This window comes from Leopardus geoffroyi, chromosome E2, assembly GCF_018350155.1.
Source record: "Leopardus geoffroyi isolate Oge1 chromosome E2, O.geoffroyi_Oge1_pat1.0, whole genome shotgun sequence".
Taxonomy (NCBI): domain Eukaryota; kingdom Metazoa; phylum Chordata; class Mammalia; order Carnivora; family Felidae; genus Leopardus; species Leopardus geoffroyi.
In genome coordinates, this window is record NC_059335.1 from 1,538,811 (window position 1) to 1,555,000 (window position 16,190).

The 16,190-nt window shown below is 51.9% G+C and overlaps 2 protein-coding genes across 3 annotated transcripts in view; both read right to left on the reverse strand.

The window, feature by feature from the left end:
* Nucleotides 1-16,190, reverse strand: part of LOC123577872 (zinc finger protein 304-like) — a 573,883-nt gene that overhangs the window by 430,976 nt on the left and 126,717 nt on the right. The window lies entirely within an intron of this gene.
* Nucleotides 238-13,082, reverse strand: LOC123577911 (zinc finger protein 773-like). The gene is made up of 4 exons (XM_045440346.1): nt 12,825-13,082; nt 8,681-8,807; nt 8,078-8,176; nt 238-2,461 (listed from the first exon to the last, which is right to left on the reverse strand). Exons 1-4 carry the CDS (start codon nt 12,855-12,857, stop codon nt 1,365-1,367), a joined length of 1,356 nt encoding a protein of 451 aa, XP_045296302.1. The 5' UTR covers nt 12,858-13,082; the 3' UTR covers nt 238-1,364.

A 16,190-nucleotide genomic window follows, 5' to 3' on the forward strand; every position in this document is an offset into this window, starting at 1 on the left:
CCCAACCTGAACATAGCCTCTTTTCCGAGTGTGGGCTCTTTTTATTGAAAAATTACATTTACAAGACAATAATTGGCCACTAAATATGCTGATGTCTACTGCAGTGCCACTGCTTTCTAGGCCGAGAAGAGATAGGGGTTATGTACACAGGTACGTCTACACACATTGAATTCTTCATCTACATTTAAACCTACAAAGATTTCACAAGATTGGATAAAGACTGATAAGACTCCAGTATACTCAGAAAGACTTTTATTTACAGACAAGATATAGTACCATAAAAGAAAAAGAAGAGAATACCAAACGTGCAGTCACTAACAAAGAAATTGAACTTCATGAAAATTAATAAATTCTGCCCTAGGGAAGAGACTGTTAAGAAATGAAAATCAAAGGCACAGACTGTGAGAGAACACTGGTAAAGATACACCAAATAAGGAACTTCTATCTATGTAGAATATATCAAATCACAAAATAGTAAGAAACCAACCAATTTTTTAAAAGTAGGCAAAAAACCACAGACAACTCCCCAAGGAAGATACATGGGTGGCAGATAAACACGGAGAATAATGCTCAACACTGACTCACTATGGAGATGCAAGGCAAAACCACACACCTACTGGAGTGGCTGAAATGAATAAAGGGCCTGTGTCTTACATACAAAGGTCAGCAATAATGTGAAGAAACTGGAAATCGAATATACTCTAGGAGGAAATATGAAATGTCACAGCTATCTAGGACACCACTTGGCAAGTTCTTACAAAGTTAAATAGATCAACTTCCTGCATGACAGTGTGAGGAACTTTGTGGGCCTGCTTATTAAAATTGGGGAAGATTATAAAAACACAACTTAAAGTCTCTGGAAATGGTCCTAAGGGTATACTGCAAACAAGGAAACATTTCCTCAAGAACACCTAACATTCAGTGAGAACAGCAAGAGCCAGTCACATCTGAACCAAGACCATTACCTCTCCCCATTCCAGTGACAGAGGTAGAAACTCTGCTCCAAATGGATACATCCAGGAACACGGGACTCCCTCTTCCTGGAGCTCCGAGGCAGAGGCCAACCTTCTCAGGAGGCACTATGTCAGCATAGCTGGATGAGCGATGGTCCACTGCGGCTCCCTCACAAAGGCTACGTGCAGAGCTCCTCTGTCTGAAGTCAGGATGCCCGTGAGACCACACGTGCACTGCACTCCTAAAGCTTCTCTCCAGTGTGAACGTTCTGATGCCCAACAAGGTTAAGTCTGTGGCTGAAGCCAAAAGACTCTTCACATTGACTGTATTCATCAGCCTATCTGGACTGAAGCTTCCACTGCTGAACCAGAGCAGACCTTTGGTAAAAGGCTTTTCCACATTAGTTGCATTCAGGACCTTTCTCCGCTGTGAACTTTCTGGTGTTGAATGAGGTTGAAACGCTGGCTAAAGGATTTCCCACAATTACTGCACTCATAAGGCATTTCTCCAGTGTGAATCCTCCGGTGTTTAACAAGGCTGGAGCTGTGGCGAAAAAACTTCCCACATTCCCTGCACTCATAAGGTCTCACTCCAGTGTGAACCCTCTGGTGTTTAACGAGGCTGGAATTCTCACTGAAGAATCTCCCACATTCGTTGCACTTAAAAGGCTTTTCTCCAGTGTGAACTTTTCGATGTTGCATGAGGCTAGAGCTTTGGCTAAAAAATTTCCCACATTCGCTGCACTCGTAAGGCCTTTCTCCAGTGTGAACCCTCCAGTGATTAATAAGGCTTGACTTGTGGCTATAGAATTTCCCACATTCACTGCACTTATAAGGTCTTTCTCCAGTGTGAACTCTCTGGTGTTTCATGAGGCTTGAGTTAAAGCTAAAGAATTTCCCACATTGGCTGCACTCATAAGGCCTCACTCCAGTGTGGATCCTGTGATGCTGAACCAGCGTGGAATTATGCCTGAAAGCTTTTCCACATTCACTGCATGTAAAAGGCTTTTCTCCAGTGTGGACTCTCTGGTGTTGAATGAGGTCGGCATTGCGGCTAAAGGATTTTCCACACTCCCTACACCCGTAAGGCCTTTCTCCAGTGTGAACTATTTGGTGTATAAAAAGGTTTGATTTATGGCTAAATAACTTCCCGCATTCACTGCACTCATAAGGCTTTTCTCCAGTATGTAGTCTCTGGTGCTGAACAAGTAAGTATTTCTGACCAAAGGCTTTCCCACATTCACTGCATTCGTAATGCCTTTTTCCAGGCTGGAAGGCCTCCCCACCTTCGGTGCTCCTATGTGGCTTCCCTCCACTGCGGGTCACCTGATGGTTAAGAAAACCAGCACTAACTGGGAAGTCCTTCCCACCCTCCCCGCCCTCTTCTCTCCTTAAAGATCTCTCTCCACAGTGCAGCTTCTGCTGTTGAAGTTTTGCTCTGAACACTCCTTCTACATAAACACTCTGCCCAGAAGGCGCTTCCTCGACCTCTGCTCTACGCCGCAAACCTGAAAGCAAAGAGATGCTGGTGAAGTGTGTGTGCGCTTCCGTGCAGGGGAGGGGGGAGCACGCTTACAGATGTGTCCGACCCACCCAGGAATCAGTCCACAGTATTGCCGGCAGAATCGGGCCCGGGGTTTGGGGCCAGGGAGGGCCTGCTGTGCAGTGCCGGGCCTGGTGGGCTCGCACACTGGCGAGGGGCCTCATGAGCAGCAAGGACACAAGGGTGGGGTGTAGGCTGGGTCTCCAACACATTCCTCTGCAAATGGCCTTCAGCAAGGCCGCTGAGGGCACAGGAACACCGTGCGGAAGGGTGTGTCCAGGCCCAGAAGAAATCAAATGCAACTGAACAGCTGGTGTTCAAGGACCATTAAGGATACGTGCATGCCTCATGACACACTCGGTGAACGCCTGTACTGTAACCTTGAAAACTCCATATTCTCCCACTGCCTCTACATCCCCACCAACAGGCTGTGAGCTATGTGACCACGTGCACTAGTATGACTAGGTAGGGCCCTGCCACAAGGCCCCCTTCCTGCCCGCCCCTGACTGGGACCTGGTGCCATTCAAACACACCAATGAAATTCCCTCACTCCTTTGCTTGTGCACCCCCCCCCCCCCCCCCGCCTCCCAGTTCAAGCACTTGCCCACAGGTCGCCTCTACGTGCCAGCCTGGCTGAGCCTCCTCCCTGTGCTCTCCCTCCCAGCGGAGTATAAATTGTGTTTATTCCTGCCCCTGCCCCACAAGCGAATACAAAATGGTTGGCGTCACAAACAGGATGGTCTGGCCACAGGGCGAAGATTTAGGAAATGTCTGGAACTGCCTGGTTTATTAACCCGCTGTCCCAGACGGGCTCCACCCCCCGGGGAGGCAGTGCAGTGCTCCTATGTGCTGGTTTGAGCTGTTGTGTCGCCTCTCAGGCACTGCCAAGGCTTTCCACACTAAATTGTGGAGTTCATTCTCCTAAAATACCCCGAGACTTCACTTATTGCCAGGCCTGACTCAACAGGGTGGTGGGGCTGGGGGCTGGGTGAGTGTCCAGTGCTCCCTGATTAAGGGGCAGACGGGTATAGTTGGCTAAACATCTATGAAGTCTCCTCGGGGACTGAGGGTGAGGGTGGAAGGGCAGGCTCCCCGCAGCCAGCAAAGACACTGAATGTCAGGCGTGGGCCATTAGCTGCTTGTCAACAGAGGAGGGCTGGGTGACCTTCGGGAGATGCCTCCCGTGTGTTGCGGCACCAGCAGGGGAGGTTCCTCACGTTCCCACTCAAGTCCGTGTTCCTCCTCAGACCCAACCACCGATCTGCACCCCTTCAATGGGAGTCTACCGTGGCCCCCCGTGAGGGTCAGTACTGCGGGCACCCCCTTCTCCACCGTGTTGTGTTGCTGCTGTTGCTATTTGTCTCCCAGACCCATGGGTATCAATGGGTCCCGTCCCTGGAGGTAAGTAGCTCAAAATATTAGGCCCAGGATCTCGGCAGGGACATTCAATTCTAGCACCTCCCAATAATCAGAGGAGGTGAGCCAATGATTCAAGAAAGGTAAAACAACTTTGAAACATTTCTGGGTTCTGATTAGTGCTGCTGCCTGCCAACTGCGATCTCTGCTCCCAAGGGATAGGACCAACCCCCCCCCCCCCCAAAGGTCATCTGGCCACCACAGCTGTCCTCAATGGATTCCAACCCAGCTGAGGTCACCCACAGAGATGGGGCCACAGGAAGGAAGCATCCAAGGTCTTTCAGACCCAGCAGGTCAAGAACACAGGAGATCACAGGGAACTAGAAGCTAAAATTCATAACTTCACAAGATTGGAAATCCAAACTATTAAAGATTCTGTGCAAAGAGACGGAGCGGGGAAGGAGCTCAGTGGTTACCGAGAGTATTTACTACGGGCACGCAGCTCTTGTTCACAGAGCCCCAGAGATGAGGCAGCTGCTGGCATCACTTCAAAGAGCTGAAGATGCATCATCTACTTCAGGATCCTCTGGCTCACCAAGGCCAATCTCACATGGTATTTGGGGCTGAAGGCACCCAAGGAGGACATAGGGTATCCCCAATGTCAGCGCAGGGGTGACAGAGGCTAGAACTTTTTGAGGTTATATCAAAGCCTCAGGTGAGGAATCTGAAACCTCTCCCACCCCTCAGGATTCAGAAGCCCTGCCTCCGTGGACTTGGGTTTCCACGGCCTGGAGATGGCTGACAGAAAACCATCCCACTACCAGGGATGCCCTCATGCTCCTCCGCAAAAATCAGAAAGGTTCAGTGGACCTATCAGTGCTTTGAACATTCAGACAAGAACAATCCAGAGGAGACTCTTTGTCACGGAGTCTAGGAGTTGTTCTTGAAGGCACCCTTCCCAATTCACAGCAGAGCTGCTTAATTTTATCGGCATGTCCACGCCAAGCAGGATGGAATGGATTTCCCGACAGGCCATAAGGGCTCCACCTGCCATGACTCACCTCACAAAGTCTGACTTTTCACACTCCGCCTCCTAGGATGCAGCCACCCCCCCCCCCCCCCCCCCCCCACTATTCAGCCTGCTCTGTCCTTCCCAATTTGCTGATGCTGCTTCTGGGCGATGTGGCTTTGCCTCATTTACTGACAGCTGAGACACCCTATGAACTACTAGTCAAGCCATCCCCAAATTATAACAACTAAAGGAGATTAAAAGAGCCTCACCCATTATTACCCAGAGGTCTGTAGGCTTAGGGAACCACTCCTCTGGAACCACCCAACGATGCTTCCAGCTCCGAAAATGGCAGCCGCCAAGGCCTCTCCAGTGAGGATTCAGCGGGGCCTCAGGCCCGGTCACACTCCCCAAGGGCAATCACCCATATACAACTCTGGTAGTTCACTGGAACTCTAAAAGTAAACATTTCCTAACTTTACAGACTGCAGGAGCCCAAGCTACCATCATTCCAAGCAACCCAACTCAGATTTAAAGGAGGTGCCCCTTTTAAACTACAGGGTAATGCCAGTAAACAATTCATGGCAACAAGAGTGCACTTGCTGCCAGTACTGCAACAACCCTCATTAAACGGCTGCCTGTCACAGTGGCCCCTAATGCTTTGAGTCTTCCTGCTGTAGACAGAGATAGCACTGCAGGCCGTGTACAAAGCTGGACAAGCCATAGTCCCCGGCCCTGCCGGTAAGAATCACCAAGTGAGAGCCGGGGGCGCCCCTGCTGGTGAAGGCAGTAAATACACCACAGTATCACCTGAAACAAGGGGGCCTTCAGAGGGCTGTTCGAGATCCACTAAAGGAAGGGGCCATTCTTCTCATTTCCTCTTTCAGTAACCCTGTTTGGCCAGTCATCAAGGCTTCTACCAACGGTGCCACTTAACGATCGCTTAAGTTCCCCCCATCGAGGCTCTAATACCTAACACAACTGAACTAAAGGGTGCCCAGGGACTATTTTGCTGTGGTAGATCTGGGCAGTGTATTTTATTCAGTACCTACTACCAGTCATAGCCCGCGTGCCTTTGCCTTTCAAGGAACCCAACACACATTTACTGAGTTGTCCACCAGTGACTTAGCCCGGCCACCGGCCACCATCTCTCAGGACCCAGAAAGGGTCCCCCCAGAGCACCTTGTCTGCTTACACCACCTGCCTTTGTCCCCAACTATACTCCCCGGGAGTGGCTGCACATTACAATGACATCCCTCTCACAGGCCTTCCACTTGTGCCCAGGAACCAGCCACGCTTGACCAATGCCCCCGTTAGGGCTCTTGCCTCCTCACGGGCACATTAGCCTTCAAGTAACAGCACCTCTGGATTCCACCACAACCCAAACTCAGGGGTACACCACTTTCTGTACTTTCCGCTGCTGACCCCAGGGGTCTGTAGGCCCGTGTGCGGTGCTCACACTGGGGATCCCCACAGCTCTTCATCCACCGGGTACCCACCCCCTTTGCTATCGACCCCAGGCAAAACAGGCAACATTTATTCCCATCTGAGTAGGCCTGGCCATAGCACGGGAGACACCAGAGCTGGCCCCAGTTCAGCAGCCTTTGTCAAGTGGGATTACGGCATGACTGCCCACTAGCACCTTCTGGCGGCCTCTGAAGGTCACAGACAAAGGCTGTACTAAACACTGTTCTGTGTGCAGCAAGCCCACGAGTCTCTAAGCCCACGTGGCCACGGATAACAGACTGGCTTACAACTGTTTACCAGCCAGGAGAGGAGGTGTTCGTGTTCCTCGGGGTACTTCCTGCTGACTGTAAATCACTAATTCTAGATAGCTATAAGCCGAGCTTTGAAGATTAGGCCAAGAGATAAAAATCTTTCAGGGGCGCCTCAGCCGGTTAAGCGTCAGACTCTTGATCTGGGCTCAGGTCATGATCTCACGGTTTGTGGGCTCGAGCCTTGCTGACAGCAGGGAGCCTGCCTGGGATTCTCTCTCTCCTCTCTCTCTCTCTGCCCCTCCCTCTGCTTATGCGCGCTCTGTCTCTCAAAATAAATGATAAACATTAAAAAAAAAAAAATCTTTCATAATGTAACCAAAACCTTCCAAGCGTCTGGCCAAGGCCTGGGTTTCAAGCCCTCACCGTGTGCCTAGGACCCCTCCCCGCGGTCTACATCAGAGCTTGCCTTGGGTGGCTAGACCAAGCTACGCCAGGCACCTCTAACATCCTCACCCCCAGGGGGCAAGTGTGAGCCGTCCCACCTCATCCTGCCAATGGGGTTGAGCCACCACAGGCTCAATTGTACTGTACCCTTTTAAACTTCTATATTTTCCTGCTGCCTCAACATCCCCACAAACAGGCTGTGAGCACTCCACCCAGGTGACCAGTCTACCCAAGTGATGTCCTGTCACAAGTCCCCCTTCTTGACCTCTCTTGTGACCTAGTGACATTCGAATATTCCAAATGACATGTGCTCACACCTATTCTTGCGTCCGCCCCCTGACCCACGGGTCCTCACTCACTCTCTGCTTCCCCCTACTTGGCTGAGCCCACTCCCCAAGTGCTCCCTCCCACGCGAACCCCTCCCCACACCCCCCCAGCGTGTCGTGACTGTCTCTCTGGACCTGCTGCACATAATAACCATAGTTTTTTTTTTTTTTTTTCAACGTTTATTTATTTTTGGGACAGAGAGAGACAGAGCATGAACGGGGGAGGGGCAGAGAGAGAGGGAGACACAGAATCGGAAACAGGCTCCAGGCTCTGAGCCATCAGCCCAGAGCCCGACGAGGGGCTCGAACTCACGGACCGCGAGATCGTGACCTGGCTGAAGTTGGATGCCCAACCGACTGCGCCACCCAGGTGCCCCATGCTGCACATAATAAACTTTGCTTTTTCCTGAGCTGCTCTTGACTCTCCTCTTGTGGCCCTGCCCAACAGACCATCTCATAAAACACAAAACAAGGCCACTGTTGGGGAGCACTGCAGAGGGAGCAGTGGGGAAGATCAGGTGAGATCCGGAGGACGGGCAGAGGGAAGGGGATGGTCCTCAGTCAGAAATCAGAGTAGACGTGGTAAAAACACAACTGAGAAGGAAAAGCTGGAACTCAGCTGTGGCCTGGGCCTCGGCACCCAACCACCAGGGTCCCGTACAAGGACTCCTGGTATGACCTGAGCCCGTCCCTGAGTTCACATCTGCCCAGCCCCTCCCTCCAAGTACCTCTTGGCATGGCTGCAGTCATGACTCCACGGGGAGGCAAGGAGGGCTGTCTCCACCACTCCAACTGGGTAATTTCATGAGTCCTGGAAGACGCGAGTCCTAAGGGAGAGATAAGACAGGTAGATCAAAGCGACCCACCTCATGACAGACCACAGGAAAGAAAACTAAATATTACAGAAGAATCTTAGAAGACACTCCCGCAGGAACAGCCCAGTCAAGCAGTGGCTCTGTCGGTGCCTCAATTGCTGTTATAGGCACATCCCACACGTCAGCCAGAGAACAGGGCAGAGCCCGGGGCACAGAGCGGCCATGGACCTTCACAGCATCCCTGGGCCAGGGAGGGGCGACAGGGTGTGACCCATTAGGCTGACTGCAAGACTCCTGATCCCCAAACTTTCCTGCATGGCTTTGGAGCAGCGAGCATTCAGGCAGCTCAAGAACAGAAGGGGTAGTGCACAGAGCCCAGGCCGTCAGAGCACCTACTCAAGAACACAGGGAAGAAGTGCCCACGGTCTGGCTTTGGAAAGGCCAAACCAGCCCGTGAGGGAAAGGGGAAGAGCAGAGCCCAGCCCAGGACACGGCACTGGGTTGTGAGGATCTTACCCAGAGAGGCCATCAGTGCAAAGTTCTCCAGCATCACATCGCGGTACAGGAGTCTCTGGGCTTCATCAAGGAGACCCCACTCTTCCCAGGAGAAGCGGACAGCCACGTCCTCAAAGGTCACACAGCCCTGTCAAGATGGGGCAGCTGAGTTTATGTGTACCCTCCTTTCCCAGGACTCCAGGCATCCCCACAAACGTCCTCACCTCAGAGGAGCCATTGATGCCTGCTTGCTCCTCACTGTCCCGATAAGCACTGTTCAGACCTCAGCAACAACAGGTGGGCAGGAAAATGCCACCTGAGTTCTGGGCCTGGCATGCAGAGCGTCACCCTTCTGCCAGACAATTCACTTGGAGTCCCCCAGACTGTGCTTCCCAAACACAACTAACTTGGGGCCACTGTGCTCCCTTCAGCCCCTGTACAAGGGCCTGGAGCCATCCCAACACGCACGTCACTGTGCCACACCTCCCTTTGTATCTCCGCCCCCCCCCCCCAACGCCATGCATCTCCCTGGCCTCACCAAATGCCACTGTGTGCCTTGGCACATGTAATCAGGACCCCATCCTATCCCGGACTTCCCAAGGCAACCCCCAGGCCTGTTTTCGAGGCCTTCCTGCCTGGCCCTTGTCCTCGCTTCATCCTCAGCCACCAGGAACCACACACAGATGTCAGACGCCCTCGGCTCTCCTCCACTGCCGTGGTGCAAAGGGGTCCCCTCACCCGTCTCAGCTTCCTCTGACACTTCCGTGAGCCGAAGCCCACCCGTCTCTCACACGAGGCTGGCCAATTCTCCCCGAAGACCCCGTGTGATCTTGAGCTAATCTCCTGGTCCCAGCAAAGGTCCGAACAGGAGCCTGGGGAGCCCGGAGCTGGATGAACAAGCAGAGGTGCCATCTTCACTGTCACCTCACTGCCCCGTCTCCACATCCATCTCATGGCCACGGGCCACCAGCCAGACCCTCCACACTCCTACACCCGGTCCCCACGGACACTGTTCTCCCTCAGGAGTCTTTGCGAAGCCTACCACCCCTACCCAGGTGTCCAGCAAGGCTTGGTCCTTGGCCCCACACCCCCCTTCCCTTGTTACCATACGGCATCGCCACCAGGGCCTGAAGATGCTCCTGCCAAATCTGATCCACGGCTCCATTCTGATCCACGCACCGTCCGTACCACGGGCGTCTCCAATCTGAGCGCTTCACCTCAGCTCCAGACCTGCGTGTCTGGGCGCCCCCTCGACACATCCACTCGAGGGTCCCTGAAGCATCTCATTCGACACAGCCCAATCCCGACTCCTGGCATTCCCGCCGAAAATGACTCTTACCACCGAGTCGGCCCTGGTGCTACGTGCCCGCTTCTAGCTGCTAAGACCAAACATCTCGGAGCCACCGCGGACTCTTGTACTCCTTTCTCCCGCCCTCCACGTCACAAAGTCTGCTCAGACCTACTGATAAGCAGACACAGATTCCAGTATATCTCCCGCCTCTGCAGCCGCCACCAACACTCACCTGACTATTGTGGCTGCCACCTCCCACGTCCGCTCCTGGCCACTACTCCAGCTCCAATTTCTATTTCCTGCTGTTTCCACCACACACAACAGAGACCTAAAGTTGTGTGAGCGTTCCTGGCCCAGCCTCACCTCTAGCATTTTCCAATGTTTCTCACTGTGAATGTAATGCCTTATACACCTAATGCCACTGGTTGCCAGGAATGGGAACCAATCCGTAAAATTCCCGGTCTGGACTCAGGCCCCCGACCTTAGGTGATCACCGTCCAGGGATCTAGGATGGAGGGGTGGGGAGAGTAGTGGGGAAAGAGTCACAGAATCCCGGAGCCCACGTAGATGGGAACTGAGCAGGGACACCCCTCACGACCCTCTGCACGGTCTGGAAGCAAATCTGCAGCCAACAGGAGCCTACAGAAAAGCAAGGCCGGGAGAGGCAGGCAACAGTGTTGGGCCACAAAGGCCGCTCAAGGGCCTCACACCACCCGGGCCTCGGTCCTCAGGGATGCGTCTTACCCGCTGCGTGACTTTGGACAAATACTCAACCACCCTGTGCCTCAGCGTTGGCATCTGTGAAATGGGAATAACAGTGGGGTCCATCCAGTGGGGCAACCGTTTATATCAAACTCATCCCTATGTGTCAAGTACTGAGTAGTGACTCTTACTCTCCTCATAATTAACACTTTTATCAACATTTTTTAGGTTTATTTATTTTGAGAGAGAGAGCACACAGACAGGGGAGGAGCAGAGAGAGAGGAAGGGAGGGAGACAGAGAGACAGAGAGAGGGAGAAAGGGAATCCCAAGCAGGCTCCGCGCTGTCAGTGTGGAGCCCGATTTGCGGCTTGAACTCATGAACCTGATCTGAGGTTCATGAAATCATGATCTGAGCTGAAACCAAGAGTCGGACGCTTGACCAACTGAGCCACCCAGGAACCCCCTTTTGTCAACATTTTCAGTGAAAATGCACTGACAATATTGAAAGTGTATTTTGTACATGCCTTTTAACTAATAGAATGTGATATTCGAGACATTTGATTTTAATCAGATGCTTAGCAGTACATTAAAACCTCAATTATTGGGGTGCCTGGGTGGCTCAGCCAGTTAAATGTCTGACTTCAGCTCAGGTCACAATCTCACAGTTCGTGGGTTCCAGCCCCACGTCGGGCTCTGTGCTGACAGCTCGGAGCCCGGAGCCTGCTTCGGGTTCTGTGTCTCCCTCTCTCTCTGCCCCTCCTCCACTTGCACTCTAGCTCACTCTCAAAAATAAACATATTTAAAAATTAAAAAAAAACAAACCGTCAGTTATTAAGGGCTTACATCAACTTAGCTCATTAAATTTTTAATTGCCGATGTATGTATGCGTATACACACATGTGTGTATGTGTACACGTGTATGCACATGCATATATACACATATGTATGTATTTTTATCAATTAATGTTTAAATAAGCACTTACTCACATAAAGTCACAAGTTAATAAACTGGGAGCTCGGGCAGAGGAAATGGAGTAGATACTAGCCCTTGCGGCCCCTGGCTGTTTGCTGTGCTCTCCCCTAAGGGCAGTCCTGATGCCGCCTTTCCAGAGACTCAGCCCTCCAGCCCTGAAGGCTATGGAAACTTAAGCACCAAGAGGGGCTGCTCCACGCACCGGACTGGCCTTTCCTTTCCTCCACAAGGAGCGGACACGGGGGTCCTGCTGAGGCTGGAATGGCAACCATCTCGGTCTCCCTTCCAGTCCTGGGTCCTTACACCCTATAACCCTCCACTGACTCACACACCCACCAGAACCACGTGGGACCACGGGATCCACCACTTTGGAAGCAGCCCCGCCTCCAGGCCCATCTGAAATATGAACTTGGCAATTTTTCTTCCTAAATAGGAGTCCCAGGCCTTGCCCTGGTTCAGGACAATGCCTACCAGCCCTCGGTTTCACACAGACCTCTCCCCAGAACTTGAGACGGGAGTGAGCAAGCTACCCACGTGACACCTGCACGCCACACGGTAACCTCGGTAATCTCGGATTACCCTGTCCCAAATCCAACTCCTACTCTTCTCCCTGAAGCGTGCTCCTGCACGAACTTCCCCATCTCCATCCTTACCGAGATTTTCAGGAAACATTTAGGGGAAAAAAAGAAAAAAGCAAACAAAAACACTGATGGTCCTTCATTCCCTTCTTCCTCTCACAGCCACTTCTGATGCAGCAGGAAATTCTGTCCAGTTTTAAAACTCCATCTGAGACCTATCGGTGCATCCCCTCCCCTGCCATCGGCCCAGCCCCGGCCACAACCCTCTAGCTGTCCACTGAACGGACTTGCTCCGCCCTCCTCACTAAGACGCCTTTGAAAACTCTGAGCAACACATGGGGTCCCTCCTTTGTGCACAGCGTTCCGTGGCCACCAACGGCTCAGAGCGAAGGTTCAGCCGCTCAGGCTGCCTTTCCACTCGTGACCCGTCCCCTCTCGAGCTGTTCCCTGGGAACAAACCCCAGGCCCTGTCCCTCTGCCTGTGACCCTCCTCTGCCTGTGACCCTCCCACACCGCATCACACTGGCTGACAGAAATGGGGACCCGACCCAGGGTCGTGAGCGTGGGCCGCCCCTTCGGACTTCGGCATGTGCGGGGAGGACCCGGGGACCAGCGCTTACCGGAGCCGGGCCCCTCCGCGCGGCCGCCGCCATCGGACTCTGGGCGGAACGGCGTCCGGAGAGGAGGACCAGCACGGGCCCCGCGCACCCCCGACCCCGATCCAGAATCGGGGTCACCCCCGGACGCAGCTGGCGAGCCTCGGACCGGGCTCCTCTCGCAGCTTCCCGCTCCCGTTGTCCCAGCCCCAGGGCAGCCTCCGGGAGCCTCAGATCAGACCCAGCGGCCCTAGACACCCCGAAACGCCCGCCCCTGCGGCCGCGCCAGAAGTCCCGCCCAGCGCGTGCCCCACGCGGGGAAACGCCAGTTTTCATTGGCCGAGCGTGAATGCCGCGGGGCGCAGCGCCTCCTGGGTAATGTAGTTTCCACCGCCCCACCGGGGAGGCAGCGGCCAAGGCTCAGAGAGCTGGCTGGAGAAATCTGGGTCAAGAACTGTCCCAGACTCTCCAACAGAGGAGTGTAGCTGGGCCTGGATTTCAGTTTCCCCGAGCATCTGGTGCCACAGGCGTTCCTCCTCGTGAAGGACTGAAAGCGACTCTCACAGTAAAGCGGTTTCCTCGGAATGAACCAATGGTACATTACCAGACTTCCCTTGCCAAGGGGATGCCCGATATCAAAGACAGCGATGGTGAAGCAACGCCTGTTGTGTGAGGAGAAATGGCTTAGTTCTGAACGTAGGTGGGGAGGTAGTCGGGGATCCCAGGTGTTCACCTTCCTGCCTCACCCCACACATCTGTGTGTGTCTCCCCACCCCCCCCCCCTTGTAATGTTTTTAAAATTTTATTTATTGAGAGAGAGACAATAAGCAGGGGAGGGGCAGAGGGGGGGCGGGGACAGAGCATCCGAAGCGGGCTCTGTGCTGACAAGCTGACAGCATGAGCTTGATGTGGGGCTGGCACTCACCAACCAGGACACCATGACCTAAGCTGAAGCCGGATGCCTAACCTACTGAGCCACCCAAGTGCCCGCCCTTTCCCTTTTTAAGGGCCCAACATTGGTGTTCAAGTAGGACAATAGGCTTCAAACCCATAAGCCAACACTCCTCTCACTCCCAGATTTCTCCCCTTCATCCCTTTCTATTCCGTGTTCCCACTGCCCTTTCATTTCCACAGACAAAGCAAACTCCCTGCGGGTAGGAAGGATGCTGAACTATTACTGACACCAGGCAGCACTGGTAAAAGAAACACCACCAGTTTAGTATGTGGACTCCCGGCACCTCCCTCACCGCTGGTTCCATTTCTTTGGACCCAGTCTTCATTTCCCCAATTCTTCTCCTGTCCCTATCATCTGTAGGCTGAGCAGTGACTAAATCCATCACTGCCTTGGAATCACTCGTGAGAACAAAAGATGATGAAGCATTCTCTCCTTCCTGTGACTTTCTGGAAGTAGGTGTTAAGTGCTAGGTGATTCTGGAAAGGAATTTAGAGTCAATATCGGAGTTGAGAACAGGAAATGATAGAGACTCAAGTAGCATTAGTTATTAAATCAGGCCACAATGTGGCATGTGACTCTAGACTATCATTTAGGGAGATATACATAAGTGGTAAACTATAAAGATATCAATAGCATGATAATCAAAATGTCAGATGAACTCTAGGGAGCCTCAGGGTCATGTAAAGGGAGCAAGGGACAAGGAATGCCTAAGAAACATGATATATTCTGTTTTACATTGGGTGATAGTTTTATAGGTGTGGTCTTTATGAAAGAAAAGACACAGGGCTCCTGGGTGACTCAGTCCATGAAGCATCCAACTCTTGGTCTTGGCTCAGGTCATGATCTCATGGTTTGTGAGATCAAACCCCGCATTGGGCTCTGTGCTAACAGCATGGAGCCTGCTTGGGACTCTCCCTCTTTCTCTGCCCCTCCGTGGCTCTCTCACACACACACTCTCTCTCTGTCTCAAAAATTAATAAATAAACTTAAAAAAGAAAGCATGAAGGGCACCTGGGTGGCTCAGTCTGTTGAGGGTTGACTGTCCAACTCTTGATTTTGGCTCAGGTGATGATCCCAAGGTCATGGGATCGAGCCCCACATCGAGCTCCCACTCAACATGGAGTGTGCTTAAGATTGTCTCCCCCTCTGCCCCTCTCCCTGCTCCCTAAAAAAAAAAAAAGAAAAGAAAAGAAAAAGCACAATTTGTACATCTCTTATTAACACTCAACTGAATGTATAGCAGTTTTTAAAGTAAAGAAAGAGAAAAGGCTATGTAGATAGTTTAATTTTGTCACAGGAATAAACAAATGGATGATCTCAACAGCCTGAAACAGCCACACAAGGATGTGGAATTTGATCACTGGATCAGTGAGGACAGAACAGGCAATTTAATCATTTAGTTTAGGTAAAATGATTATCTACTGTCTCCAAACGTAACTGGGATTAGTTCTAATTAGCTGTGGTAAGACATACAGACACAGAAATTATTTTCGGAAAGGAAGAAGCCATCACGCCAATCCTTAGAAACAAGAGGCATGCCATGCAATGTAGGGCCACATGGAGAAGTACCAGGGTGGATCAGGAGGCAGAGAAGGAGAGGTGAAAGATGGCCCAGAGTCTTTACTGGGGTTCTCATGGGAAGGACAAGCCAGGCAGGGTAGGTACACTGAGCAAAGCTTGGATTGGATAGTTTGAATAACTTTAGCGGACTCTGGGATATAGTCAGTAGGACTCAACAGCTGCTACTCCTTCTGGGTGAAATCTACAGTCCCATTCCTGAAAGCTGTCAATGTTTTGTTTACTTTGAAAAGGAGAAAGAGGTCTCCGCTCCCCTCAAGGAGAGCAGTACAGCAGAGAACATAGGCTACATGTCCCGGTCGACCTCAGGTAGGCTGGGCAGGACTTTGGGGTGGGACCGAATCCAAATCTGTTTACCTGATGCGCAGCAAAGCCAATCACTGGGACATAAGATATGCAGGAGGAAAATGGGAACTATACTCTTGAACTTTTATCTTTTTTTAATGTTTTTTAAATATTTATTTATTGTTGAGAGAGACAGAGAGAGAGGGAGACACAGAATCCAAGCAGGCTCCAGGTTCTGAGCTGTCAGTGCAGAGCCCAACATGGGTCTCGAGTTCAAAAACCATGAGACCATGACCTGAGCTCAAGTGGGATGCTTAACTGACTGAGCCACCAGGCGCCTCCTCTTGAACTTTTCTCTATAACTCTGCCCACTTCCTTGTCTTCCTCAGAACACTATCCACGTTTCTACCTGAATCTGTGTCTCCTGAATTGCAATTCTAATTGCCAAATAAGACTCTGTTGTTTTTCATTGTCAGTGACTTCTTTCTTGGTCAACAAGTTATATTCCAAATTTTTCCTCTTCTAGCCTAAAAAAATATATGCTCTGATCCTATTTATCATATTTAAGCTAA